The sequence below is a fragment of the Acomys minous genome (genome assembly GCF_964271855.1).
Source record: "Acomys minous genome assembly, chromosome: 14".
Lineage (NCBI taxonomy): Eukaryota > Metazoa > Chordata > Mammalia > Rodentia > Muridae > Acomys > Acomys minous.
In genome coordinates this window covers 5,098,403-5,125,581 of record NC_140496.1, presented here as the reverse complement: position 1 = coordinate 5,125,581, position 27,179 = coordinate 5,098,403, and the positions used below count along the sequence as shown (strand labels likewise).

Genomic DNA, 27,179 nt, shown 5'->3' with positions numbered 1-27,179 from the left:
AACCCAGGCAAGCCGGTCACAGGTGCTGTTCTCCGTGTCTAACAGTGCCTTCCTTACACTGTGCTGTTCTGAAGCAGGCTTCTGCACACATAATAGCAAGTCATTGCATTTTCAAATATTTCAGTATTTACTTCTAAAATAAAGACCAATTTGGTTGCACCGACAGATATCCAAGCAGTGGGCTGAGGTAGCAAGACCTCACTTGGCTTGTGGGTATCAGTGTTTGCTCTGGGGCTTCGCGTGGAACTGACGCCCTTTGTCTGGGCTTCTGAACCAACGGCACTGATTGATGCTGTCTAAGACGTTCTTAAGCTGGCAGTGTGAAGAAAAGGCTCTTTCCTGATTATCGTAACTTAAATTATTCATGAAAAGCCCAGGTCAGGGTGGGTCTTTTGGGAGCCTAGGGGGTCTCGAACCGGTGCTCTGTAAGCTGTTTATCTCTTCAATCCCATATTGGAAAATCCGAGCAAACATCCTATCTATGCTTCCCGAACAAATCTTCCTGTTCTTGCCCTTTTTGATGAGCAGGGCTGCTGTGTTTTGTTTGTTTTGTTTTTGATTTTGAGACAGGGTTTCTCTTTGTACCCCTGGCTGTCTTGGAACTCAGTAGACCAGGCTGCTGGCCTTGAGCTCAGGGACCAACATGCCTCATAGGGATCCACCTGCCTCTGCCTCCCTGGGATTGAAGGCGTGCGCCACCACGCCCGGCTGAAAGGATGTATTTCTACAGTTATTTAATTCAGGGCTCCCCCATAGATTAATGAAAGCAAAAGTCAAATTACCAAGCATGAGGCATGTCATGGGCTCGTGCTAATTACTTACTCTACTATGCTGTCGCACTGTCTGACCCCCCCCCCCCCCCCCAGCGCTCACCTTAGAGTTCACTGACAGCGAGCAGCCTAGCAGTCATGATGGCTCTTTTTAAAGGTTTACTATAAATAAGCCACTGGCAGAACGTTCGGAGGAATCAATGCTGTTCTTCCAGCTGGTCATCCTTCTCCAAGACACTGCGTGTGGGGGGACAGGGGGGTTGGGTAAGCCAACAAGAGGAGCTCGTTGCTGTGACTCTCAGATGCCTGCCACTGAGCAAGCCTTGCTCTCCTGCTTGGACGGAGACGCCTGCTTCCACTTACAAGTTGTGCGATCTTCATGTCCAAAGCGGACAGGGAAGCATGCCCTGCTGACCCTCTTTTCTGGGGAGAGACAGGACGCTCAGTATGTGTGTGCAAATACTCCACTACTTAACTGCATACAGCTCCCTGTCCTGGCAGGCCGCTTTGTTTTCTTGGTTTGTTTTTGAGATGGGGTCTTGGCATGTAACTCTGGCTGAATTATAGCTCATGATGTAGGCCAGGCTAGCTTCCAAACCATGCAGTTTTCCTCTCAGCTTCCCCCAGTGTTGTGATTGCGGGCATAAGATAATACTCCCAGCCTTTTCCTTTCTCGAGCGTCTGGAAGCCCCGCTTTGCATTTTCATCCTCAGCACGTGGAAGCAATTTCCACAAGCCGGGCAAGGTGGATGCACCGCAGGAGCGGGCTCTTGGTTCACATTTAAATCCAATTTGGGAACTAAGCTTGGGTGGCAGATTAACCATTCAGACATTCTCCAATCCAGAGCGCCCGCCATGTAGACTCTGGAGAACCAACCGAAAGGAACAATAGTCGCCTCCTCAGTTCCACTAGGAGGGAGACCAGCAATATTAGCTCGGCTTCAGTCCCGTCGTTAGGGACGCTCTCCCGCGGTAGCCCAGGTCCCTCAGGACGGGGTGGGGAGTGGTGGCTTGGAGGATAGTCTCGCGAGGATTTGAGAAGCGGCGCGGGATCTCGTCCGGGTTGCTAGGAGACAGCTCAGCCTCTGCAGACCAGCGCCTTTCCTGGAGTAGTGGCGGTGCTACACTGCTGAGAGCATGGTGAGTCAGTCGGGACGATGCTCTGGGTCTCCAATGCACCGAGAACCTGGGGCGAACCGGAGGACTTTCGTGTGCAGAAGTGCGCATAGGGTCGGGTCCCCGGACCTGGGCGGCCTGCAGTTTTGGATTACTAGCATTGAGAACCGGGTGCTTCTGTGAGGTCCCGGTCAGGGAGGCCTGGCTGCCAGGGCCTGTATAAAACTCGAACTAAGGCTTGACTTCTTCCGTTCTCTGGGATGGTCGTCGAACTTGCCAGGCTGAGAGCCTGGCGTGCAAGGTGGCCAGAAGTCAGAAGCTCAGTCCGTCAGATCGTTGGGATGTAGGATTCCACCTCAAATGGACTCTGAGGCCCTTAAGGGCCCACAGGGAGCAGAGTCAGACACAGGAAAAACCACAGGAACTGTCTCTGAGGTGAAGAACCTAGCTCATACCCAGGGGCGTGGAGAGGGCCGAGTGTAATGGAGCGCCCAGGGGTACCACCTTGGGTTTCAGATACCTCCGGCTCTTGGGAAAAACAAGGCAGAGGCTCCCTGCCTCCTTACATCTTCCTCATATGATCACCCATCTTTGGGATGTAGCTGTTGTCATTAATGCAGTTTCTTGGCAGGTGTGCCCGGGCATGGGCCATTAGCTGTGGGGTGGCATCTCCCTGTGGGAGCTCCTGTCCGGAAACATAGCCAATTCAACTGCTCTTGAATCTCTTTCCTCAAAGCCTTCATGGCCTTGTTAAAGCTGTTTAAAATAAAGCAGTGCGTGGTGAGCAGTTTCTGCCGGTGACACATTTATAGACACTCCGTGTGCTGCTGGCCTGACCAGAGCTCTCTGAAGTAGGGTTATATTTGGAAGAAATGAAGCCTCATATTTGGTCACTCCTCGCTGCATTTAAACCGATGAGAACAGAGGCTAGATCTTACCTAACAGGCTCTTTCTCTGTACTTACTGAGAAGCTTCCTGTGTCTCTCTGTGGTGGCGTGGGCCATGTGTCTTCCTCCTTCCACACTACCCCTCAAATGCTCCTGTAGGCGTTTTTGTTTGTTTTGTTGCTTATTTTTGTTTGTTTGTTTTTCAGAGACAGAGTTTCTTTGTGCAGCCTTAGCTGTCCTGGCCTCAAACTCAAAGAAATCCACCTGCTTCTGCCTCCTGAGTGCTGGGATTAAAGGCGTGCGCCATAGGTGTTAGTTTTAAAATCCATTTTCACTTTGGTTTCTTAAATCTCTTTCTCCTTTCTCCAACCCAATTGCTTCCAATACCCTAACTCCAGGTAGGAGAGAGGAAAGGAGGCTGATGGGGAGAAGGGCGTAGTTCTTTTTGGCTACTTCCTGCTGTTCCGGGTCTTTGGGGTAAATCCACTCCTCATTTCAGGATCTCTCCAACTTCTACCCCCCCCCCCCTTACACACATCGCATCCACAGCACAGGAGCATCAGGGTGGGGAAGAAGCACCAGCAGCCGGCTTCTCTCTCAGAGTCTCTTTCTGGCACACATCCCCTCTCCAGTGTCCTCAGAATTAAACTAACTGCAGCTGGCAAAGACCACGCCCTGAGAGCCACAGGAGACAGGCTGCTGCTGTGGGCAATCCCATATCCCACACCTGGGATTTAAACAAACACGTGTTTACATAAATAACAGAGAACCCAAAACTTCTCCCCTTAATTTTAGCTTTCTTACCCCATATTTCTTTACTCAACCCTCTCTACCTTCCCCCAAATCAGTTTTTCATCAAAAGAAAAAAAGATTTTTTTTTCCTTTTATTTAACAATACCAAAGAAATCCTTGCCCCACATCCAGGAATGAATGGGTTTGGGATGGCTTCCTTCCCTTTTGCAAAGGGAAAGATTTCTCCTCTGTGCTTCCCCAAATGCACCCCCCCTTTGTGTGTGTGTGTGTGTGTGTGTGTGTGTGTGTGTGTGTGTCTATAGGTGTGTATGAGTGAGTACAGTGATGCCCTCCAGGTGAGTGTGCACTCAGCAGTGTGTCAGCAGGAGAGATGAGATTCTGACAGGTGGTCCGTCCCCAAATGCCCATGTAGGCAACGGTCAGCCTGCGGTGCTGTTAGAGTTGTCCCTTCCCTACTCAGTCGTCTCTTCTTCACCCAAAGGCGCCCAAGAAGAAAGGCAAGAAAGGCAAGGCCAAAGGCAGCAACATCGTGGATGGGCTCCCGCCGGAGGACATGACCAAGGAGCAGGTGAGCGCAGCCCTTGTTGGTCCCAGGCAGGACTGGTCCTTCTCTCAGTCTGTCCCAGCATAGCCTGCCGTCCAGGGGCCTGCAGTTCCATCACCTCCACATGACGCGTTTCTTTTTTCCTTTCCTTTCCTTTCTTTCCCTTCTTTTTTTTTCTTTTTGAGACAAGGTTTCTCTTTGTTTTGTTTCTGGTTTTTTTTTTTTTTTTTTTTTTTTTTTTTTGAGACAGGGTTTCTTGGTATAACAGCCCTGACTGTCCTGGACTCACTTTGTAGACCAGGCTGGCCTTGAACCCACAGCGATCCGCCTGCCTCTGCCTCCCGAGTGCTGGGATTAAAGGCGTGAGCCACCGCGCCCGACTCCATGGGACGTGTTTTTAAGAAATATAATACAGCCATGTGAGGAAACTACAGTAAGAACTTGGAAGGAGCCCCCCATCCCTCGAACACAATAGCTATTTTTTTTTTTAACTTTCTGCGTTTTTTTCATTATGCACCTGATGGTCATAGAGTTGATACATGCGTGGTAAAGCATATATGTCATCCATGTTTGCCAGTAAACATTATAGCAAACGGGAAGTTTTTAGCCAAGTGTGGTGGTGGATGCCTTGGGAGGCAGAGGCTTGTGTAGCTCAGTGATTTAAGGCCAGTCTGATGTACATAGTGAGTTCCAGGACAGCCAAAGCTGCTTCAAAGGAAGGAGAGTTGTTGTTGTTTGTTGTTTTCTGTTTTGCTTTTTTCGAGACAGGGGCGCACACCTTTAATCCCTATGCTGGGGAGGCAGAGGCAGGTGAATCAGTGAGTTCAAAGCCAGCCTGGTCTACAAAACCAGTCCAGGACAGTCTCTGTGTAGCCTTGGCTGTCCTGGACTCACTTTGTAGACCAGACTGGCCTTGAACTCACAGCGATCCACCTGCTTCTGCCTCCCGAGTGCTGGGATTAAAGGCGTGCGCCACCACGCCTAGCAGCTCTTCGTTGTATTTTCAGTAGTGTTGAGGACTACACTCAAGGAGGTAATGTCCTTATGCCGGTTATTCTAAGCTGCTTGTGTATGTTGGTGTAAAAGGCTGGAGAGCGTAATTACAGCAAAGACCGCAACATGTGACAGCCGTGCTGTGTCCTCCTGCGTCTGTGTTGATGAGGTTGCCTTGTGAGGTGCCGACACGGGCCCGGAGGGGTATATGTAGCTGTGCTAACAAGACTCACTGATTTAGTAGTGTAAGAGAATACGAAAGGGCTTGGTGATGTGAGCTGAAACTGGAGTTGGCCAAGGGTCTGAGAATTGTCGATCTCAGGCGAAAGGCCAAAAAGTGAAAGAGAAACGTCCCCACTTTACCGCACAAGCATGACCACTTGGTGTGGGACTTAAGTGACTCCTGATGTCTTCTACTGACATCTGGAGGCCAGCTCCTAATGACGCGTGGCACTGTCCACTGCTGGCCAGTGTCAAGAAAAACAGTGTTATAAACTTGCTACATACATAGCAGTGAGATGACCCTCACCCCCATGTGTGCAGGTGCGGATCCCACACAGATGGCTGAGGAGGAGACCAAACAACGTCCCCCTCAACCATCAACAAGACTTCACCTGTTCTCAGCCACGTGCGACCTCTCAGGAAATTGCCTGCTGCTCCCTCGCATTGTATTTCAATACATTTCCCTGATTTCTCTTTGTATTCTGAATAATTTATTGCTTGCAACCCTGGCCTACCACATGCAACTTTACATAGCTATGTTTTTATTTAAAATGTATGTTTTTAGGAGCAGGAGAGTTGGCTTGTCAATTAAGAGCACGGTTGCTGTGGCAGAGGACTCAGGTTTGGTTCCCAGTGTGCACACAGTGGCTCACTTCCATCTGTAACGACAGTTCCAGGGAACCTGATGTCCTCCTCTGACCTGCAAAGCCACCAAGCATACTTGCAAAGTGTGTGTTTTTAAAGATTTCATTTTATGTGTGTGTATGAGCATGTGTGTTTTTCCTGCGTGTGTACCATGAGTGTGCAGTGCCTGAGGAAGCCAGAAGGTGCCTTCAGACCCTGTGGAACTGGGTTTGCAGATGGCTGTAGCCAGCAATGGTTGCAGGGAACTGAATCTTGGTCCTCTGCAAAAGCAGCAAGTGCTTTTTTTTTTTTTAGTGTCTCGAGACAGGGTTTCTCTGTGTAGCCTTGGCTCTCCTGAACTCACTTTGTAGACCAGGCTGGCCTAGAACTTACAAGATCCACTTGTCTCTGCCTCCCAAGTGCTGAGATTAAGTGCATGCGCCACCACGCCTGGCAGCAAGTGCTTTTCACCACTGAGCCACCTCTGTTCCCATGACTGCTTCCCCCCCCCCCCCCCTTTAAGGCAGTGTTTCTCTCTATAGCCCTGAGCACCCTGGAATGTCTGTGTAGACCAGGCTGCTTTATTCTGTGTACAGGAAAACTCTGAGCATCTTAAGGAGAGATGTGCTAGGGGCTTGTGTTTTGGCTGGGATGCATGTAGAACAGTCTGAATTTCAGGCTGCCCCAACATGGTTTTTGTGCCCTGTTTATTTACATCTGTGGAGATTGAACCGTGGTGTTTTACACGCCCTAATACACGCTCGGCCTGCGGAGCGGGAGCAGGCCTTCATGCACTGTGTTTCTGGCCTTGGAAGCCTTCAGGGTCTGGAAGGAAGACGAGGCCCATTTACAGTTGTATTAAGTTAACACGTGGGTGCCCAGTGGGTCCTGAACTCTGGTGTTCGTAACTTTTTGATTTTTCAAGGGAAGTTAGAAATTTGGATATTGATAAGAAATCCAAGTAGCAATTGATGACAAACACTGATACCATATGAGCCAAACAGAACAGGAATTTTCTTTGTAACTATTTGAGTGATACTAAAGGCCCACAGTGTGAAGACACTTATCAGACACTGTCAGTGTGCATGACACTGTGTGAGGCACTAGTCAGATTCTGGGATGCCGTGTTCCCTCACAGGCCCCTAGCTCCAGCCCAGCGCCTTCCTCAGAGCTCCTTGGCTGCTTGTGGTCCCCTTTATTGAAGTGAGACTATGATGTGGGAGGCAGTCTCCTGGTGCTTGGAGACAGGGTGTCTCTGTGCAGCCCTGGCTGGCCTGGAGTCACTCTGTAGATCAGGCTGACCTCGAACTCACAGAGACCTGCCTGCCTCTGCTCCCCAGTGCTGGGAGGCATGCACCCCCGCCCTGTGGAATGCAGTCTTTGTGGTCTTGAGAGGGAAAATACAGTAACTGTCCTGGGGCTGTGCCTAAGATAACTAATTCTCAAGGGAAGCCAGAGCTCAAGAAAGCTGGAAGCCTGGCCTACTTTCCCCCTGTAACCTATTTGCAGATTTATAATTGGCTCTGGACCTAAGTCTGCTGAGTGCCAAGAGCCCACTAGTTTTTATAATTTTTGTGGGGACATTTATGTGATTCTGTGTGATTTTTTATATCTTTTACAGTTCATATATTCCAATTTTCAACCATTTTCCAGTTTAAAATAGTTGTAGATTACTTCCTTTTAAAGGTTTTGGTTTTTTTGTTTGTTGTTTTTTTTGAATTAATAACAATGGTAATGCTAATATCTTTGAACAAAAATAATGCTTGTGTTCCTTTCGAGAAAAAAATTTTTAAGGTTTTTTTTCAAGACAGGGTTTCTCTGTTTAACAGTCCTGGCTGTCCTGGACTCGCTTTGTAGACCAGGCTGGCCTCGAACTCACAGAGATCCGCCTGCCTCTGCCTCCTGGGATTAGTGCTGGGCCCTGCCTTGTATTTTAACTTTAGTAAAATGGCTCCTCCCTTTCTCTTCCCTGCTGCTGGCGGCCCACACACTCTCCGTGGAGGCTGGGCCTCACTTGATGCCCTGTGCCTGGTCAGGTGGAGGAACATGTCACCCGCATCCGGGAGGAGCTGGACCGAGAGCGGGAGGAGCGCAACTACTTCCAGCTGGAGCGCGACAAAATCCACACCTTCTGGGAGATCACGCGGAGGCAGCTGGAGGAGAAGAAGGCAGAGCTTCGTAACAAAGACCGGGAGATGGAGGAGGCGGAGGAGAGGCACCAGGTGGAGGTCAAGGTGAGCGCGCCAGTCTGCTGTCTGTCTGTCTGTCTGTGCGCATAGCAATGGCCGTGGGTGTGTGGGTGTGTGGGTGTGGGGGGGTGTCCTGGGTTTCTTTGGAAACATACCCCCTTTGCTCCAGTTCTTTCCACTGTGAACCAAGGGTGAATTTTCTTTTCCTTTTTTTTTTTTTTGTGTGTGTGTGTGTGTGTGTGCGGCACAATCGTTTACTGGGGGAGGGGCCTCAGCCCTTCTTGGCTGCTGCCTTCCTCACAGCTGCCAGCACGCGGAAGGCCTGGGGGGCTGGGTCCTACTTCCTGCCTAGGTCCTACTTCCTAGAGCCCAGTGAGACACGAGAATCCAGTCCGATGCAATCAGCAAGGGATGCTTTATTGATCCATCGAGATGGGGTCTACCCAGCTCTATTGAACTGGAGACCCCAAATAAGCAAAGCTTGGATCTTTTATACTCTTAAAGAAGCAGAACTTAGTACAAACATGATTGATTACTAGTTATTTTATCCTTGAGAGGTAAGAGCTCAACTTGGGACATCACGTGCTGTCAGGTGCTCGGGACAGGTACCAGGGTGTGGTTTTAGAACAGCCCTGAGGCCATCTTGGAAGGTACCGAGTGGCCAGGTTGAAAAGCAACTTTTCACACGTTGCAAAGCTCCTCCACTTCCTTTTGGCTGGGATGTGTGTGCCCACCCTGTTTTTGATGAACGTGAGCGAGCACTTGTCCTTGGACACCTTGAGCAGCTCCATGGCGCACTGCTCATAGGCTGCAAAGCCGCACACCTCCCTGATCAAGTTCCTCATGAACCTGGTATGCTTGGTGAGAAGCCTGAGGTGCCAGCCGTGCCTCTTTGTCACTTTGTGGCCTTGTTGAGGCCCCATAGCCATGAGTAGCACATGGCCCTGGCTGCCGCTCTCTGATGCGGCTGTGACAGGAACCAGAGGTGATTTTTCTAAGAGTTCAAGGAGGAGTACAAAGGTGATTTGGCCGTGTCGTTGTCTGTCACCCGGTTGATCACCAGCCTCCGTTCTGCTTATTAACTTGGTGGGCACATCTGCACATGTGTCCCTCCTGAGTCAGCGTGTTCTCTTGAAGAGGACCACTGGCCCAAATGAGAGAGGACTGCTGTAAGGTCCAGGTGCAGGTGCTCCAAGGACAGCTATGAATTCAGCCAAGACAACTGCACAGTACCTAACCCGTCGGGGTGAGCATTGGTCCATGCCTGCTATCCCAGCACTTGGGAGGTGGATGCAAGAGCTTCAGGAGTTCAAGGCCGACTTTAGTTATATAACTGTAGCTTTAGACCAGCCTGGGCTACAGGAGGCCCTGTCTAAAAACAACAACAACAAACAAATGTGAAGTTTTAGTTTTTATTCTTTTGTTTTTCAAGACAGTATTTGTGTAGCCTTGGCTGTCCTGGAGTCACTTTGTAGACCAGGCTGGCCTCGAACTCACAGTGATCACCTGCCTTTGTCTCTCCAAGTGCTGGGATTACAGGCGTGGGCCAGCACACCCAGTCCATTTATTTTTTTTTATAACTGAGTAACCTGCCACGATGTCAACCGTGTCCCCGGTTAGAACTGCCCAACAGTCTCTGAAGAGGACAAGGCAGCGCACTTTCACACTTCCAGGAGCGGGAGAGGCTGCACAGCTCCTGCGTGTTAGCGTTGAAGCCTGTGACGCAGCACAGCTGCGAGCCCGCTGCCTTCTGCAGTTCCTTGTGAGCTGGGCATGGGCTGGCACTTCAGAGCGTTGACCCCGCCCCGCACCTTGTAGGTTTACAAGCAGAAAGTAAAGCACCTGCTGTATGAGCACCAGAACAACTTGGCGGAGGTGAAGGCTGAGGGCACTGTCGTCATGAAGCTCGCCCAGAAGGAGCACCGCACGCAGGAGGGCGCCCTGCGCAAGGACATGCGGGCGCTGAAAGTGGAGCTCAAGGAGCAGGAGCTGGCCAACGAGGTGGTGATCAAGAACCTGCGCCTGGTACGTACCAGCTGTGGGAGTGAGCCTGGCACGTACCAGCTGTGGGAGTGCGCCTGGTACGTACCAGCTGTGGGAGTGAGCCTGGCACGTACCAGCTGTGGGAGTGCGCCTGGTACGTACCAGCTGTGGGAGTGAGCCTGGCGCGTACCAGCTGTGGGAGTGCGCCTGGCGCGTACCAGCTGTGGGAGTGAGCCTGGCGCGTGCAAGCTGTGGGAGTGAGCCTGGCGCGTGCAAGCTGTGGGAGTGAGCCTGGCGCGTACCAGCTGTGGGAGTGCGCCTGGCGCGTGCAAGCTGTGGGAGTGAGCCTGGCGCGTGCAAGCTGTGGGAGTGCGCCTGGCGCGTACCAGCTGTGGGAGTGAGCCTGGCGCGTACCAGCTGTGGGAGTGAGCCTGGCGCGTGCAAGCTGTGGGAGTGAGCCTGGCATGTACCAGCTGTGGGAGTGAGCCTGGCGCGTGCAAGCTGTGGGAGTGCGCCTGGCGCGTGCAAGCTGTGGGAGTGAGCCTGGCGCGTACCAGCTGTGGGAGTGAGCCTGGCGCGTGCCAGCTGTGGGAGTGCGCCTGGCGCGTGCAAGCTGTGGGAGTGAGCCTGGCCATATAAGCTGTGGGAGTGCGCCTGGGGCGTGCAAGCTGTGGGAGTGAGCCTGGCCATATAAGCTGTGGGAAGTGGACCTGGCTGTCTGAACTGTTGCTTAACAACTAGGAACTTGGGTTTTTGTGAAAAGGTGATCAGAGGTTTTTAACAGATAAATTAACAAAACTTTTAATCAATTTTGTAATATATAGGGGTAGGAAAGATGTCTTAGCAGTTAAGAGCAATGGCTACTCTTCTAGAGGGCCTGGGTTCAATTCCCAGCAACCACATGGCAGCTCAGAACCACTCATGAGTCTAGTTTCAGGGAATGCAACCACTTTTTCTGGCCCTGTGAGCACCAGGCACATATGCAGTGTACAGACATACATGCCAGCAGAGCACATATGCAGTGTACAGACATACATGCCAGCAGAGCACATATGCAGTGTACAGACATACATGCCAGCAGAGCTCAGAGCAGAGCTGGAGAAGTGGCTCAGTGGTCAGATGACTCAGATCAACTCAGTACTCAGTTAAGAAGAGTCAAGTTCAATTTCCATTACCAACATGGTGCTTACAACTGTCTATAACACCAGTTCCAAGGGGATGCCTTCCTTTTTCTGGCGTCCACATGCATCAGGTATGCAGATCGTATACAAACATATATGCAGATGTATGCTCACACATATAAAATAAAATAAATGTTACAAAAATTATAACATATGGTTGCTTATTAAAATAATCTCTGAGCTGGGTGTGGTGGTGCACACCTTTAATCCCAGTACTCAGGAGGCAGAGGCAGATAGATCTCTTGAGTTTAAGCCTAGCCTAGTCTATGGAGTGAGTTTCAGGACAGGCAGAGCTATGCAGGGAAACCTTGTCTCAAAATCAAAATCATCATCATCATCACCTGCATTTCTGAGCACTGCTAGAACCTGACGTGAGGCGGCCGGCACGTGAGGCGGCTGGCAGGAGCCTTGTACTGCTCCTGGAGGGAGTTGCTGTCCATGCAGCTGGATCTGCTGCCCTCTGGCTTTGAGAGGGTTAGGCGGGGAAACAAAGCACGTCCGGTCCGCCACTGTCGCCCGGGTTCAGAGGTGGCTTCACCGAAGGAACTGTGGGGGTTATCAAAGCCGTGTTGTCTGGCCGTACTCCCTGAGACAAAGAGGTGAGGAGAACCCAGAAGGCAGTGATAGCGCAGGGGTCGCTAAGCTGAATTTTCCCCACGGGTGAGGAAAGGCTCAGGCTCAGGGCAGTAGGCCTGTCTGTCTGTCTGTCTAGTAACACCCACTTCTCATTTTGCAGAGACATGCTGAGGAGATCACCAAAATGCGAAATGACTTTGAAAGGCAAGTTCGAGGTCAGTTTGGCAGACACGCGGTGTAGGATTGTGTCAGCAAATCCCCCCTTCACTGTTTGGTAGGAAACGTGAGGCACATGGGTCATATTAAAGCAGCTGTGTACACACACGAGAGGGAGAAAGACAGAGCGCAGAATGAGCAGGGAGAGACTATTTCAGAAACCAACAGGTTCATTCAGAGCCACAGAAAGAACTCGTGCCCACGTGACTTTGGGGAGCTGCAGTTAGCACTCCCTGTCTGTCCAAAAGCAACGGTTACTGCAGGCAGCACTTCATTTGCTGTGCTCCTTAGCTCCTGACTGAGAGCTGTAAGTGTTAGAAGTCCACCTGGCTTATCGACTGTGTCCTATAGCATGTGGCTGGTGGCCATATTGGCCATGGCTAGTCCACTGGGATTAGTGTGGGACACCCACTACGAGCATTGGCTGCCATAGGCAGAAGGACGGTGACAGGGACCCATGTGCTGAAGATGTCACTTGCGGGAAGAGCCCCGCCAAAGCATCTGGCTCTGGCAGTTGTCTGACCCTGACAGGCACTCTTGGCCACTGCTTGTTGGCTGCACCTTTTCTTGTGGCCTGGGGCCACCTGTTGTTCTAAGCTGCTGTGTGTGCTGCTGCCTTTTAGAGATCGAGGCCAAGTATGATAAGAAGATGAAGATGCTGAGAGATGAGCTGGATCTGCGGAGAAAGACCGAGATCCACGAGGTGGAGGAGCGCAAGAACGGCCAGATCAGCACGCTGATGCAGCGGCACGAGGAGGCCTTCACGGACATCAAGAACTACTACAATGACATCACCCTCAACAACCTGGCCCTCATCAACTCCCTCAAGGTACTGCCGTGCTCTGGGAGGCCCCGTGGTCGGGGACCGTGGGAGGCCGACCCCGCCTTCCACCCCACCGGATCTCACACTCCTCTCTATAGTATTGGACAGTGTCCCTCTGTTACTCTCAGATAAGATTCATATGTAGTGTGTAAGCAGTCCACAGTGTAACTGGAAGTCGCCTGGCCATTTCTCTAGCTGTGTTGTAGGAGAAAGGAATAACTGAAAAGGTGTGCTGACATGTAGAGAAGGCGGGGCTAAGGTGTTTTGGCATGCCGATGTGGGCGGGGCTAAGGTGTTTTGGCATGCTGATGTGGGCGGGGCTAAGGTGTTTTGGCATGCTGATGTGGGCGGGGCTAAGGTGTTTTGGCATGCCGCTGTGGGTGGGGTTAAGGCAGGCAATGCATGCTGACTGAAATGTGACCAGTTGGCAGTTGTCATTGTGCCTAGGTACTGACAGGATGGTGTCAGGAGTTCCTCCCATCAGTCACTGCTTCGTAACTTGGGACACACAAACCTGACACTGGCAGGATTGCCACAGTAGAGAATTGCCCTTGGTCTAAAAACAAATGTGACCCCCTCGGTCTGCATGGAATTATACTCTTACATTGCTTCTGCTGGGCATGGCGGCGCACGCCTTTAATCCCAGCACTCAGGAGGGAGAGGCAAGCGGATCTCTGTGAGTTCGAGGCCAGCCTGGTCTGTAAAAGTGAGTCCAGGATAGCCAGGGCTGCAGAGAAACCTTGTCTCAAAAAAAAGATTATATGTAAAATAAGACTAGGTCCTCAGTATGCATGAGACTGCTTGACTTTTTGACACAGGGTACCTCGCTGGGTAGGCCTGGCTGTCCTAGAACTCACTATGTAGAACAGGCTAGCCTTGAATTCACAGAGGTCTTCCCGAGGCCTGAGACTGAAGGTGTGTGCTGCCACGCCTGCCTCAGATCTTTTAATTGAGAGCATCCATAGCTAGATATGGTGGCATAACCCTGTAATCTCAGTGCTTACGAGGTAGAGGCAGGAGGGGAACTAGTTAAAGCCAGCCTAGGCTGTTCAGGGAGCCATTGTCTCAAGTGCCACCAAGATGGTCCCATGGGTAGAAGTGCTTGCCAAGTAACCCTGGTAACCTGAGTTGGAGCCCTAGAGCTGATAGTGGAGGGAGAGGATTCCTGAAAGCTGACCTCTGACCTCTGTGTGCGCTGTGGTGTGCGCACCCATGTGCACGCATGTCTCACAGTAAGGGTGACCTCTGTGGGCGCTGTGGTGTGCGCACCCACGCACACGCATGTCTCACAGTAAGGGTGACCTCTGTGTGTGCTGTGGTGTGCGCACCCATGCGCACGCATGTCTCACACTAAGGGTGACCTCTGTGTGCGCTGTGGTGTGCGCACCCATGCGCACGCATGTCTCACACTAAGGGTGACCTCTGTGTGCACTGTGGTGTGCGCACCCACGTGCACGCATGTCTCACAGTAAGGGTGACCTCTGTGTGCGCTGTGGTGTGCGCACCCACGCACACGCATGTCTCACAGTAAGGGTGACCTCTGTGTGCACTGTGGTGTGCGCACCCACGCACACGCATGTCTCACAGTAAGGGTGACCTCTGTGTGCGCTGTGGTGTGCGCACCCATGCGCACGCATGTCTCACACTAAGGGTGACCTCTGTGGGCGCTGTGGTGTGCACACCCACGTGCACGCATGTCTCACAGTAAGGACAAATGAGGAGGAGAGCTTCCAGCCGCCGTCCCGCAGCCCTGTGCTCTGTGCTGACAGGAGCAGATCGAGGACATGCGGAAGAAGGAAGAGTACCTGGAGCGGGAGATGGCGGAGGTGTCGCTGCAGAACAGGCGGCTGGCGGAACCCCTGCAGAAGGCCAAGGATGAGATGAATGACATTCAGAGGAGGCTTGGGAACTACGAGAGGGACCAGCAGATCCTGATTGTAAGTGTCCACTGCATTCTCTCCCCTCCTTTGATTCTTTTTCCCCTCCCTGCTGGGCTGGGGAGGGAGGCCTGTGAGGGATGTGTCTGAGGCCCATGTGAGCAGGACCCATCCTTAGTGCAAGAAAGGGAGCCATGGCGATGCTGGGCGCCCTCGGACGCCCCTGGGGGTATAAGCAGGCGGGCGCTACTGGAGATCAGACCCTGGCTTTCCACACATTCCACTCATAGCTTGGCTGGGGCCCAGCTGCTGGAGTCTCCAACCAGCTGTTCCCCGTGATTTTTTTTCTGCCCTTGCTGTCTCCAGGAGTCTGGTATGTGAGTGTCTGTGAATCCGAAGCATTTTATGCCCCTTCCTCCCCAATGTCTCTGCAGTGCACAAAGGCGCGTTTAAAGGTTTCCGAGAAAGAGCTGAAGGACCTGCAGTGGGAGCATGAGGTGCTGGAGCAGCGGTTCAGCAAGGTGAGCAGCTGCGGGGCCAAGGCTGCTCCCCTCCTGCCTGCGCCTGCTCTGCATATTGCTTGTTTGTAAAATGAGGTATCACTGTCTCACTCAGCCTGGTCTTAAATTCCTGGGATCTAGCATCCTCCTACTTTAGCCTTCTGAGCAGCTGGAATCACAGGTGTATGCATACAACCTTTCTCTGTTGTTTTTTGAGACAGGTGTGTGTGTGTGTGTGTGTGTGTGTGTGTGTGTTTTCTGTGTGTATCCTTGGCTGTCCTAGAACTTACTCTTTAGACTAGATTGGCCTTGAACTCACGGATATCTACCTGCCTTTGCCTCCTAATTGATGAAATTAAAGGTGTGTGCCCCAACCACCACCTGACATGCACATGACTTTTATGAGGCAAAAACCTGTGGTATAGGAGGCTGGAGAGATGGCTCAGATGTTAAGAGCACCTGCTGATCTTCCAAAGGTCCTGAGTTCATTCCCAGCAACCACATGGTGGCTCACAACCATGTATAATGAGATCTGGTGCCCTCTGTTGGGCAGGCACACATGCATAATAAATCTTTTAAAACCTGTGGTATATTGTGTAGAAGGCCCAGAGTCTCATGTGACCAGGATCCCTGGCTGGGAGTGATCCTTTTTGTCTCTATGGAAGCAGGACTATTGCTTTGTGAAGGATGCTTGGCTCCTGTGATTTCATCTGAGTTGTACATTTCTTAATATCAGCTTATTGGCTATTCATTCTAAAGAGACCAGGGAGTAAGACAGGTGTGTGACACACCTTACACCCAGGTCTAGTCAGTGTCAGCCTGGACTACAAGGAGAGACTCTGCCGATAGATAGATGCCTTACTTTGATAAACAAAAACAAAACAGCCTTTGATGTGAATTCCCTGAGGCCACTATTCTAAACATTTGGTGGGGCTCTTTCCTGTTTTCTTTTTTTTTAATATTTATTTATGTATTTATGTATATGTATATATTTATGTATATCTATCTGCATGTACACCAGAAGAGGGCATCAGATCACATTATAGATGGTTGTGAGCCACCATGTGGTTGCTGGGAATTGAACTCAGGACCTTTGGAAGAACAGACAGTACTGTTAACCTCGGAGCCATCTCTCCAGCCCCAACCCCCCCCCCCCCATCTGTCCTGTTTTCTGCACATGAGAAAGCAGTCTTACTATTAGGAATAAAATATGGCGTTGTTTTTACTGCAGCCTTTCATGCAATGGTATACCCTTGAGCACCATCCAAGCTCGACCGTACGAGGCTTCACCACAACCTGCCCAGCTCTCACAGACTCCCACCAAGCTCTAGCTCCATGTTCCATGGCTACATATGGTTTCAGTGCCTTGGGCCCCCCACGCCTCAGAAACACAGGGAGAAAGGGGTACAGTGGTGACCCTCTGAGTCTGCCCTTGGGCTGTCCTGTGCCAACAGACAGTGGCAGAGCCCAGTAAGTCATGTCCTCCAGAATGCTCGGTGCTCTTGAAAGTAAGTCTAGATCTGACACAGACTGCTTCAAAGGAACCAGCTCTGGGGACGATGAGGACAAACCCACCATTGGTCTGTAGTCATGAATTCTCTCTCCAAAGATTATATATAGTTCACAGATAAACTGCCAAGGCAGGGAGGGGTATCAGCAAGGATGGAGGAAAGTGATGAATCTACCACTCTCAGGAATTGTCTAAGTGTGTGTTAAACGTGCCTCCCCTAGAGTGTGCCTGTGTTAAATGTGCCCCGCCCAGCACCTTGGCCATCTATAGTGCATGTTAAGTGTGCTCCGCCCAGCACGTTGGCCATCTGCAGTGTGTTAACAGGTGCAAGTGTAGGAGACGGGCCAGGATGTCTTGGTGCTTGATGTGGACTGCGTCCCTCTCGTGAGCCCATGGCCCTAACTTGGTAACTTGGTCAAGGATGGCCCTGACCTGCCTCTGTAGTGGCCTTCAGAGCGTGCTTGCTTTGTCCAGCTCTTGCTTTCTGAGAAGAGCACTTAGTGTGACAGTTTTATATCAACTTGACACGAGAGGGAACCTCAACTGAGAAAACGCCTCTATAAGATCGGGCTATAGATAGGCCTGTAAGGCTTTTTCTTAGTGATTGTTGGGGGAGGGCCCAGACCATAGAGGGTAGTGACACCCCTGGGCTGATGGTCCTGGGTTCTATAAGCAAACAGGCTGAGCAAGCCATGGGGAGCAAGCTAGTAAGCGGCTCCCTCCATGGCCTGTGCATCAGCTCCCGCCTCCAGGTTCCTGCCTGCTTGAGTTCCTGCCCCGGCTTCCTTCAGTGATGGGCTACAGTGTGGAAGTGAGCCAAATAAACCCTTCTCCCTGTCTTGCTTTTGGTCATGGGTTTTCATCACCAGCAATAGTGACCCTAACCAAGATAATGCTAACCAGGATAATGCTAGTTACAATAGCCCTAGCCAGGATAATTCTGATTTTCCCCCCTCTTACTTTCTGCTATGTGCTAAACTACCCACTTTTCATTCTGTGCACGGGGGATCTAGTGCAGGTGATGTGTGCAGCAAATGCCCATGTGCCGTGGCAATAGGAAAGTGACCCTTCTACAGAAGCGACGTTCTTAGGGCCGGGGAGGAAGTGCTTCTCCCTAGTGAGGTGTCCCAGGTGGGTCCCTGCTGATCGCTCTTGTCTCATTGTCCAGGTGCAGCAGGAGAGGGATGAGCTCTACCGGAAGTTCACTGCAGCCATCCAGGAGGTGCAGCAGAAGACAGGCTTCAAGAACCTTCTGTTGGAGCGTAAGCTGCAGGCGCTGAATGCAGCTGTGGAGAAGAGAGAGGTGCAGTTCAACGAGGTGCTGGCAGCCTCCAACCTCGACCCTGCAGCACTGTCACTTGTGTCCCGGAAACTTGAGGTAGGTGCTGATAGCCTCCTGAGCTATCCAGTGTTGCTGGAAACATGGTGGGCCCTCCAGTCCTGGGCTTCACCTTCTTGGGTGGCACAGAGACCCCTCAGCTAAGTCAGGGGCTGCCATGGTGTCGGAGGTAGGAACAGGGCCTGGGCTATAGGCCCCAGTGCACTGAACTATCTTCTTCTGGTTTTGCCCCCATCCTTACCTCTCTCACTGTTTGAGACAGGAATTCACTACGTAGGCCAGGCTGGCTTCACATGCACAGAGCTCCACCTTCCTCTGCCTCCTGCGTGCAGGGATTAAGGGCGTGCACCACGCCTAGCTGTGCAGCCTGTCTTGGCTTGGGGACAGCTTTGACTGTCCCTAACCTGAGTCTCTGCTGTTCCTGTTTTGTCATGGCTCCCAGTGTGCCAAGCCTTATTCACTGAATGCAACCCAGGTAACCAAGGAGGGAAAGCTCATTAAGTTCCTGTTACTTGATATAGCTGGTGGCTGTGCCTACGTGAAGACCCTAGGACACAGCTGTAGCACTTAGACAGTGACAGTGTGGGGACTGGGCCACAGAGGCCATGGAACTTAAATTAGCCCTTGATGCTTTCTTGGGACCTGGCGAGTAACGTCTGAACAGAGCTAAGAACATCACCCACTCATTCCTGTGACATGGGCTACTTGGCAGGTCAGTTTTCAGGCCTTGGCAGCAGTGGGGACCTGGGGATGGTCTCTGTTCATCGCTGTGCCCTGTCGCAGGATAGGGCTGGTCAACTAGAGCACAGACATTGGGAAGCAAGGCTCTGCCTTGCAGTACCAGTCAGGCCTTAGGTGTGGAGTAACAGCGTGGGTATTCTCAATTGTAGCCATCCTGATCAGGTGGCTCTAACTGTGGGTTAGCTCCTCCTCTCCTGGTCACTACTACTACAGTTTATGGACAAAGGTAAGAACCTTTCATGGGGGTGACAAAGTGACAGTGTATTTTTTGTTAGTGGTTATTTTTAAATTATATTGCAGTTTTTCTCTTAACCTGGCTAGTACCCAAATAACTGAGCTCTAAGGCATAACAACTGAGCAGTATTAACCTATCTTAACCCTCTAAGCTAATCTACTTCCCAGCCAAAATCTCTGAGATACTTGTATTTTATGGCTTTCTCTGTTCACTAATGTTGTCTCCTGGACCTCTCCTCAGGCTGAACCCCCACGTCCTCTGTCTCCTCCTCTCCTGGCAGGAAGTCCAGCCCTGTTCTCTCCCCTGCCAATCATTGCCTGTTAAGCTTCTTTATTGACATCAAGGAACAGTTGGGGAGCAATGTTTACACAACATTGAGACGGGAGATTCTCAGAACAAGGATTGCAACCAAATACGGGGGCACATATGTCAGCATTTGAATCTTCACACAGTGCACAATAACTACACCTACAGTTTCTGCTTGTTATTTTTGAGACAGGGTCTCACTATGAGACCAGGTTGGCCTCAACCTGACTGATGCTGCCTCCTGAGTGCTGGGATTAAAAGCATGTGCCACCACTGCCTGGCAATTGTAGAGTTTTAAAAGTTAGACAAATAGTGCCTTCTGGTGCCTCCTAGGCGTTCGGCTGTGTCAAGAGGGAGCTGAGTATCTCCTTCCCTGCCACTGGCTGTCAGAAACTCACTAGAGTGGACAATGAGCGTGAGATTCGTACGTTCTGTGAGAAGCGCACGACACAGAATTAGCTGCTGCTGCTCTGGGTGAAGAGTGGAAAGGTCACATGGTCCGGGTCAGCGGTGGGAATGACAAGGGTTTCCCATGAAGCAAGGGGTTTTGACCCATAGCGGAGTGCGCCTGCTGTTGAGTAAGGGCCCATGGAGAACTGAAGAGAGGCAGCACAAGTCTGTTCATGGCTGCATTGTGGGTGCCAATCTGAGTGTTCTCGACTGGGTTATTGTAAAAAAAGGAGAGTAGGATACTACTGGACTGATAGACACTACTGTGCCTTGTCGGCTGGGACCTAAACGAGCTAGCAGAATCCAAAAGCTCTTTAATCTCTCTAAGGAAGATGATGTTGCCAATATGTTGTCAGAAAACCCTCAAACAAAGCAGCAGCCCAGGACCAAAGCACCCAAGATCCAGTGTCTTGTTACTCCTGTGTCCTGCAACACAAAGCCCAACGTAGAACTGAAGAAACAGTGTACTAGGAGGAGGCTGCAGAATATGCTAAGCTTTTGGCCAAGAGAATGAAGGAAGCCAAAGAAAAGCACAGGAACAGATCACTAAGAATGTAGGCTGTCCTCGCTGAGAGCTTCTACTTCTAAGTCTGAGCCCAGTCAAAATTAAGTCTTTGCAGGGCAGTGGTGTCGCACGCCTTTAGTCCCAGCACTCAGGAGGCAGAGACAGACGGATCGCTGTGAGTTCGAGGCCAGCCTGGTCTACAAAGCAAGTCAGGATAGTCAAGGCTACATAGAGACACCTTGTCTCAAAAAGCAAACAAGCAAACAAAGTAAATCTCTAAGAGTAACAAATATGGTGGTACACGCCTTTAATCCCAGCACTCAGGAGGCCAAGGCAGGTGGATTGCTGTGAGTTCAAGGCCAGCCTGGTCTACAAAGCGAGTCCAGGACAGCCAAAGCTACACAGAGAAACCCTGTCTCGAAAAACCAAAAATAAATAAATAAATAAAAGAGTAACAAATAAATGATCATACCTTGAAATAAAAAGTTATACAAATAGGCAGAGGCAGGCAGACCGCTGACTTTAAGGCCAGCCTGGCCTACAGAGCAAGTTCCAGGGTGGCCAGAAATCCCTATGTGAAAAAAAAAACCCACAGCAATAGAGGATGATACCCAGTATTGATCCTGTCCTATGTCTCACACACACCAACTGCTGCCCATCTTAGGGATATAGGTAATACAAAGACACTACTGTCCCCCCTTTTTGTTTTTTGTTTTGGAGAGAGGGTTTCTCTGTGTAGCCTTGGCTGTTCTAGAACACTCTGTAAACCAGACTGGTCATACAGATCTGCCTCCCAAGTTCTGGGATTAAAGGCATATACCACCACCACCCCACTTTGCTGTCCCCTTTTTTCTTTTCTCGTTGCTTATTATCCCCGAGAGACCGTTCCTTCTGACAAGCCGGGGCTGAGATGACCCATACTACTGTTCTTTCAGCCCTTCACCCTAGGGCACCCCCAGCCTAGTGTCCACTTGTCCTTCTCTGCTAGATGACAAATATCAAAGTCACCCTTGTCTCTCTCCTTAGGATGTTCTGGAATCCAAGAACACTACCATCAAGGACTTACAGTATGAGCTGGCCAGGGTCTGCAAGGTATGGCTAACCCCCTTCCCCACGGTCCACCTTCTCCCTCAGGGCTGTCTCCTCCGTTAGAGCTGCGCCCTTGTATAGAGCTTCAGCCTATGACTATTTTGGATGAAGGGTCTCTGAGGACGTCATTCAGGGGCAGCTATGATAGGGCACATAGAGAAGCCTTGTCTCAAAAACAACAAAATATGTATTTTTGACCCTACATGTAGGTAGGCAGTGTCTGTTACTGCGTCCCAGGCTCCGTGCTGTACGAGCTGCCCAGGCGTCCCGGCCCTCTCTGGAGGCCAGGCTAGAGCCCTCCTTACACACTTGTTCCTCAACTGACAAGGTCTGAACAAAATTAGGCCTGTATGCTGTGTGTACCGCTCTTGGGCCCTGGAATAGCCTTGGCTAACCGGAGGCCAGCCTCTACATTCTCTCTGGAGCGCATTCTTACTCGCCTTCCTTTCTGTTTCCAATCACCAGTTCTCTTTCCTGAGCCGCAGCGAGGATAACAATCCCCCTTCTCTGTTTTTGTCTGAGACACAGTCCTACTACAGAGCCCCGACTATCCTAAAACGCACTAAGTAGACCAGGCTGGCCTGGAACCCGGAAATCTGACCGCCTCTGCCTCCTGAGTGCTGGGATTAAAGCTGTGTACTACAGTCCCCAGCTAATGAACCCTTCTGATCATTTGCTTTGAGCATCTGACTGTGTTTGGAAAGGGCTCCACACATTGTTATTTCACGCAGTTCATCAACACTTACATAATCCTACCATGTGAAGGCGCTGAGGCAGGACAAACTGAATTCAATGACAGCCTACGCTACAAAGTCAGGCTGTCTCTCAGACAAATGGATAAACAAATTCAAGTCTTAAAGCCACCAGGTGAAAGTCTCCCAATTAAAAACGTGCGTTTTGGGGTTAATAGTGGAGTTAATAGTAGGTCCTGGGCCATCAAGGACTATATAGGGGATCCTATGTAAGGAGGGAAAAACAAGCATAGTGCAAGGTGTGTTGAGCTGTACTTGTAACTTTACACTCACATGGCTGAAACAGCAGGCTTTTTTAAAATGAAAATTTCATACATACAATATATTTTGATCATGTTTCTTCCTTTCCCCGAACTCCTCCGACCCATTGAACTTTACGTTCCTTCTCTGTCTCTTTCAAAAACAAAACCAGGGGCTGGAGAGATGGCTCAGTGGTTAAGAACACTGTCTGCTCTTCCAGGGGTCCTGAGTTCAATTCCCAGCAACCACATGGTGGTTCATAACCACTTACACTGAGATCTGGTGCCCTCTTCTGGCAATGCAAGCTCACAAAGCAGGCAGAGCACTGTATAAAAAATAAATCTTAAAAAATTGTATATAAAGCCAGCACTTGGGAGGCAGAGGCAGGCGGATCGCTGTGAGTTCGAGGCCAGCCTGGTCTACAAAGTGAGTCCAGGATGGCCAAGGCTACACAGAGAAACCCTGTCTCAAAAAAAAAAAAGTATATTAAAAAACCAAAAACAAAACCAACAAATAAAACCCACAAAAAGGGGCGTGGGAACCCAAACAAGTAGAGGACTAATAAGACAAATAAATAAATTCCAAAGCAAAACAAAATGCAACAAAAAGTCTACATCAAAAAAACAAGGCTGGGCGTGGTGGCACACGCTTTTAATCCCAGCACTCAGGAGACAGAGGCAGAGGCAGGTGGATCGCTGTGAGTTCGAGGCCAGCCTGGTCTACAAAGTGAGTTCAGGACAGCCAAAGCTACACAGAGAAACCCTGTCTCAAAAAAACAAGAAAACAAAAAACAAACAAACAACCCCCCCCCCCCAAAAAAAAAAAACATGGAGTTCATTGTGAGTTGGCCAACTCCTCCTGAGCACAGGGCCTTCGATGGAGTGTGGTGACACTGCTCGGAGAAAACCAACTTTGCCAGGCCATTCTGGGAGTTAGAGCAAGATATAGCCTGGGCTACATAGTGGGACCTTTTCCCCAGACGAAAACCAAAACCCCACAAACCAAAACAAAATTATTGGCGAACTCCCCACCCAAAGGAAGTCACTTGTCTTTGTTGGTCCACCAGCACCATTTCTGAGGTCCAGGGCCCCTCCACACACAGCAGAATCACTAGGGAACCAGAGGGTGCTCTACATCCAAGGGCAGCAAATAGATGCCCTTCTTGTGTGGCAGGGACAGGATACATTCCTTACTGGGAAGTACTGTGTAAAAGGCCAGGAGTTGTCTGAGCCAACGGCACATGTTCATGCTGGTCCTTTCTGCCTGCCTGGCTCAACCCTCCTACGTGACCTCTCCACCTCTGGGTGGGCCGTAGCTGTGGTTCCCAGGCCTTCATGGACTCCTTTTCCATCTGACATTGCTCTGTCCTTTCAGGCCCACAATGACCTGTTACGTACATACGAGGCGAAGTTATTGGCCTTCGGGATCCCCCTGGACAATGTGGGGTTCAAGCCCCTGGAGACAGCAGTGATTGGACAGACACTGGGACAGGGCCCTGCAGGACTTGTGGGTGCCCCTACATAGCCACCTTCTGGGGCTGCAGAGCTGGCCTGCCCCACTTTGCAAATGATAACCCTTCGACTCTAAGAACCGCAGGTTTTGTTTTGTAGATATCATCAGCAATGAAAGTTTTTCCACATTTCCTTTGTCTTCTCTGTCTCTGAGAGGAAGAACCTGCTTCCATGCATGGCCCCAACCTCTGCAGGCCGTGATCTAAGGGGGCCTCTGAATACTAACCTCTCCAGCAAGACTCAACTGTGAAGCCAACATTCTTTGTTTGCCTGGGTGACTCTGGCAGAGAGGACTGGCAGGGTCCCCCTGGGCCAGGCTCTGCACAGCCTCCCTGGTAGGTGAGACAGAGCCATGGGCACAGGAGCAGAGGCTTGTGAAACTCAATCTGCTGGTGGCATTTCCTCAATTAAGATTTCCTATTTCCAAAAGACTAGCTGTGCCACGGTGGAAAAAAACTAAGCAGTACCACCTCCTTTGTGATGGTAAAAACCTGAGAGAAGCCAAGAAGGCGCTGTAAGACAGTGAGTTGCCCGGCGTGGTGGCACATGGCGGTGACTACGTGTCCAGGACAGCCAAGGCTACCGTGGTGGTGGTGGGGAAGAGTGAGTGAGTGGCCCTAGTCCAGGAGCTGCTTGTCCTGGCCTCCCTGAGAGGGTTCAGCTGCCCAGGCTGCTGCTGGGTTTCTAGTTCAGGGGGGAATTTTGGCTTTTCCAAGGGCAGAAGATGGAAGACTCCTTCTTGGATAGCTCCATGGAGCCTGCAGACCATGAACTTGCAGGGTGTAGAGAAGATGGGCTTCAAGGGCATTCACAGGGAAGGAATGGAAGCAGGTTGAGGCTACTGTGTGAGTTGACTTCTGCTCAGATGAGAAACTGTCCACAGAGGGTGATGAGTCAGTCACACATGGGCTGACCTCCTGTAGAGTTGGAGGACCAGGGAGCAGGGAAGAAGAGGAGGAAACGAAAACAGGAGCCAGGCCCAGCCCAGCAGCCCCGCCCCCTAGAGCCTCCTCAGACTTCTTCTGCTCCGCCTGGACGGTGCAGAGGCCGGTGCCAGGCCTGGGCAGCCTTTGCACACCCTGGACCTTCACTCCTAATCTTCCTCCTCCTCTTCCTCCTCCCTCGCCTCCTCCTCCTCCTCTTCGGAAGCGCCGCTTACCAGGGACCACCCAACCCCTCACCTGTCCCCGTTGTGGCAGGTTTGCTGGCTAGCTAGCTTGCTCCTGTGTCTTCCACCTGCCGTGCAGGTGTGCACCGGCCCGGCCTCTGCCTCTTTCTCTCTCTGGAACTTGGAATGCCAGCCCCTGCGGCTCACAGTCCCGTCCCCCTCCCCGTGCCCATCCAACCCACACCCACACCCTGCCCCCACCCCCAGCCTCACCGCTGCCATGCCATGGGTTCCTTCACTTGACAGGCTCCGCTGCAGCCGCCCTCGGGTGGAGGGGGACCAGCTCCTGGCCAGAAGAAGACACTTGGATATGAGCCTCAGTGCCACAGGGCCACCTCCCTCCATCCCAGGAGAGAGAGAGAGAGAGAGAGAGAGAGAGAGAGAGAGAGAGAGAGAGAGAGAGAGAGAGGGATATGAGAGAGATGAGAGAGATGAGAGAGAGAGCCAGACTGGGGTTCCGGCCTGTCATCCACTGTCTGTCCAATGTTGGGGTACCCCCTGAGCTTCACGGGCAGCCCGGGAAGCCGTCGGGTGGCATGGGAAAGCCACAGTCTGCTTTTCGGGTGGCATGGGAAAGCCACGAGGCTTCCGCGGGCTGGCTAGGTGGGACAGAGAGAGAACCCTGAGCCCTGACTGCCTCTTGCCCGGGAACCACGACGTGCCAGGTGCACGAATCCCGACCCACCTCGGACCTCGGTCCTTCGGCGCCACACCTCACTGACTCCATGCCTGAGCCCGGGACTGACTGTGCCCCTGCCTCAGCAATCTACGGACTGTTCCTATCTGGCATCCCAACACACACTTTCCCCTTAACACCCCCCATCCACGCCCAGCAAGCCACACGCTGCCCGGGCCCTCTGTTTTGAGCTCCTCCAACCCAGAAAAGCACCACAAGCTACACCTGGACTAAAACCAGGCCCTAACTAACAGGAGCGACGGGATTATACGCACAAACAGGCCTGTGTGCACACACCCTGCATGGGAGGGTGACAGGCCACACAACACACAGAGGCAGGCACACACCAACCTGGGTCTACACTCATTAGACACGTGGACGCCCACCATCTAGTCTACACCTACACACACCTGCACACACACACACACACACACACACACACACACACACACACACAGAGAGAACACCCCCCCCAAAACGTCCGACCGTCCAACTCCCAGCCTCGGCCCCCTCCCAATCTGAGGCTCGCACATCCACAGAGACCCCTCCCCCCATCCCGGCTCCACCGCGCCCTGCCCCGCCCCCAACTCCCCCATCCACACCCACCTACCCCGCTTCCCTCCCCACCACCCCCGACACACTTGCAGACACAGCACAGTCTCACGCCCGTGGAGAGAGGAGCCCCGTTGCTCTGGGAGCACTCCCACCCACGGGGTGGGCGAGGGGCGCCCACTTCCCTGGCCGCGAAAAGGCGGACCCGGGGAGGCAAGGGCGGTGTGGACCCAGGCAGGGTCTGGAGTCGGCGTGGAGCTTCGTGTTTCCCGCCATGGCGCCCGAGAGAGGCCAATTGCCTTTGCGAGCTGGTCAGAGGGTGTCGTGTCCTGGCCTGGGCGCCGTGCCCTGGCATGCCCGGGGTCCCAGGCCCCCCAGGGCGTGGTCGAAAGCGCTAGAGCTGTGTGTGCAAAAGGCGGGGCAGGTGTCAGGGTTTGTCAAAAAGCCTACAGCACCCGGTATTCCCAGGCGGTCTCCCATCCAAGTACTAACCAGGCCCGACCCTGCTTAGCTTCCGAGATCAGACGAGATCGGGCGCGTTCAGGGTGGTATGGCCGTAGACGGAGGCGGACGTCCCAGCGCCGCCCTAAGAGCCTGACGCTGCCCTCGGCTGCTCGCCCGCCACCGCCACTGCCACCTGATGGACCCTGAGGCCAGAGGAGCCAGGCCCAGCCCAGCAGCCCAACCCAGCCCAGCCCAGCCGACCTGCCGGCCTCCCCTTGGCCGGGCTGGAGTCGCGCGCTCAGGCGCGCCTGCGCGCGTGCGCGCGCTCACCCCCACACACCCCGACCTGCCCCCGCGCCCGCCCCCTAGAGCCTCCTCAGACTTCTTCTGCTCCGCCTGGACGGTGC

At 52.0% G+C, this 27,179-nt stretch overlaps 1 protein-coding gene and 1 pseudogene across 2 annotated transcripts; both read left to right on the top strand.

Annotated features, from left to right (window-relative positions):
- The first annotated feature begins 1,806 nt into the window (after positions 1-1,806).
- DRC4 (dynein regulatory complex subunit 4) lies at positions 1,807-24,062 on the top strand. The gene is made up of 11 exons (XM_084757842.1): positions 1,807-1,910; positions 4,008-4,094; positions 7,946-8,143; positions 9,917-10,123; positions 11,999-12,053; positions 12,678-12,883; positions 14,647-14,814; positions 15,189-15,275; positions 17,933-18,142; positions 21,367-21,432; positions 23,796-24,062. Exons 1-11 carry the CDS (start codon positions 1,908-1,910, stop codon positions 23,943-23,945), a joined length of 1,437 nt encoding a protein of 478 aa, XP_084613968.1. The 5' UTR covers positions 1,807-1,907; the 3' UTR covers positions 23,946-24,062.
- On the top strand, positions 18,261-21,359 carry LOC311583046 (small ribosomal subunit protein eS6-like; annotated as a pseudogene). The gene is made up of 2 exons: positions 18,261-18,272; positions 19,719-21,359. The product of its transcript is annotated as a small ribosomal subunit protein eS6-like (transcript).
- Positions 24,063-27,179: the final 3,117 nt, after the last annotated feature.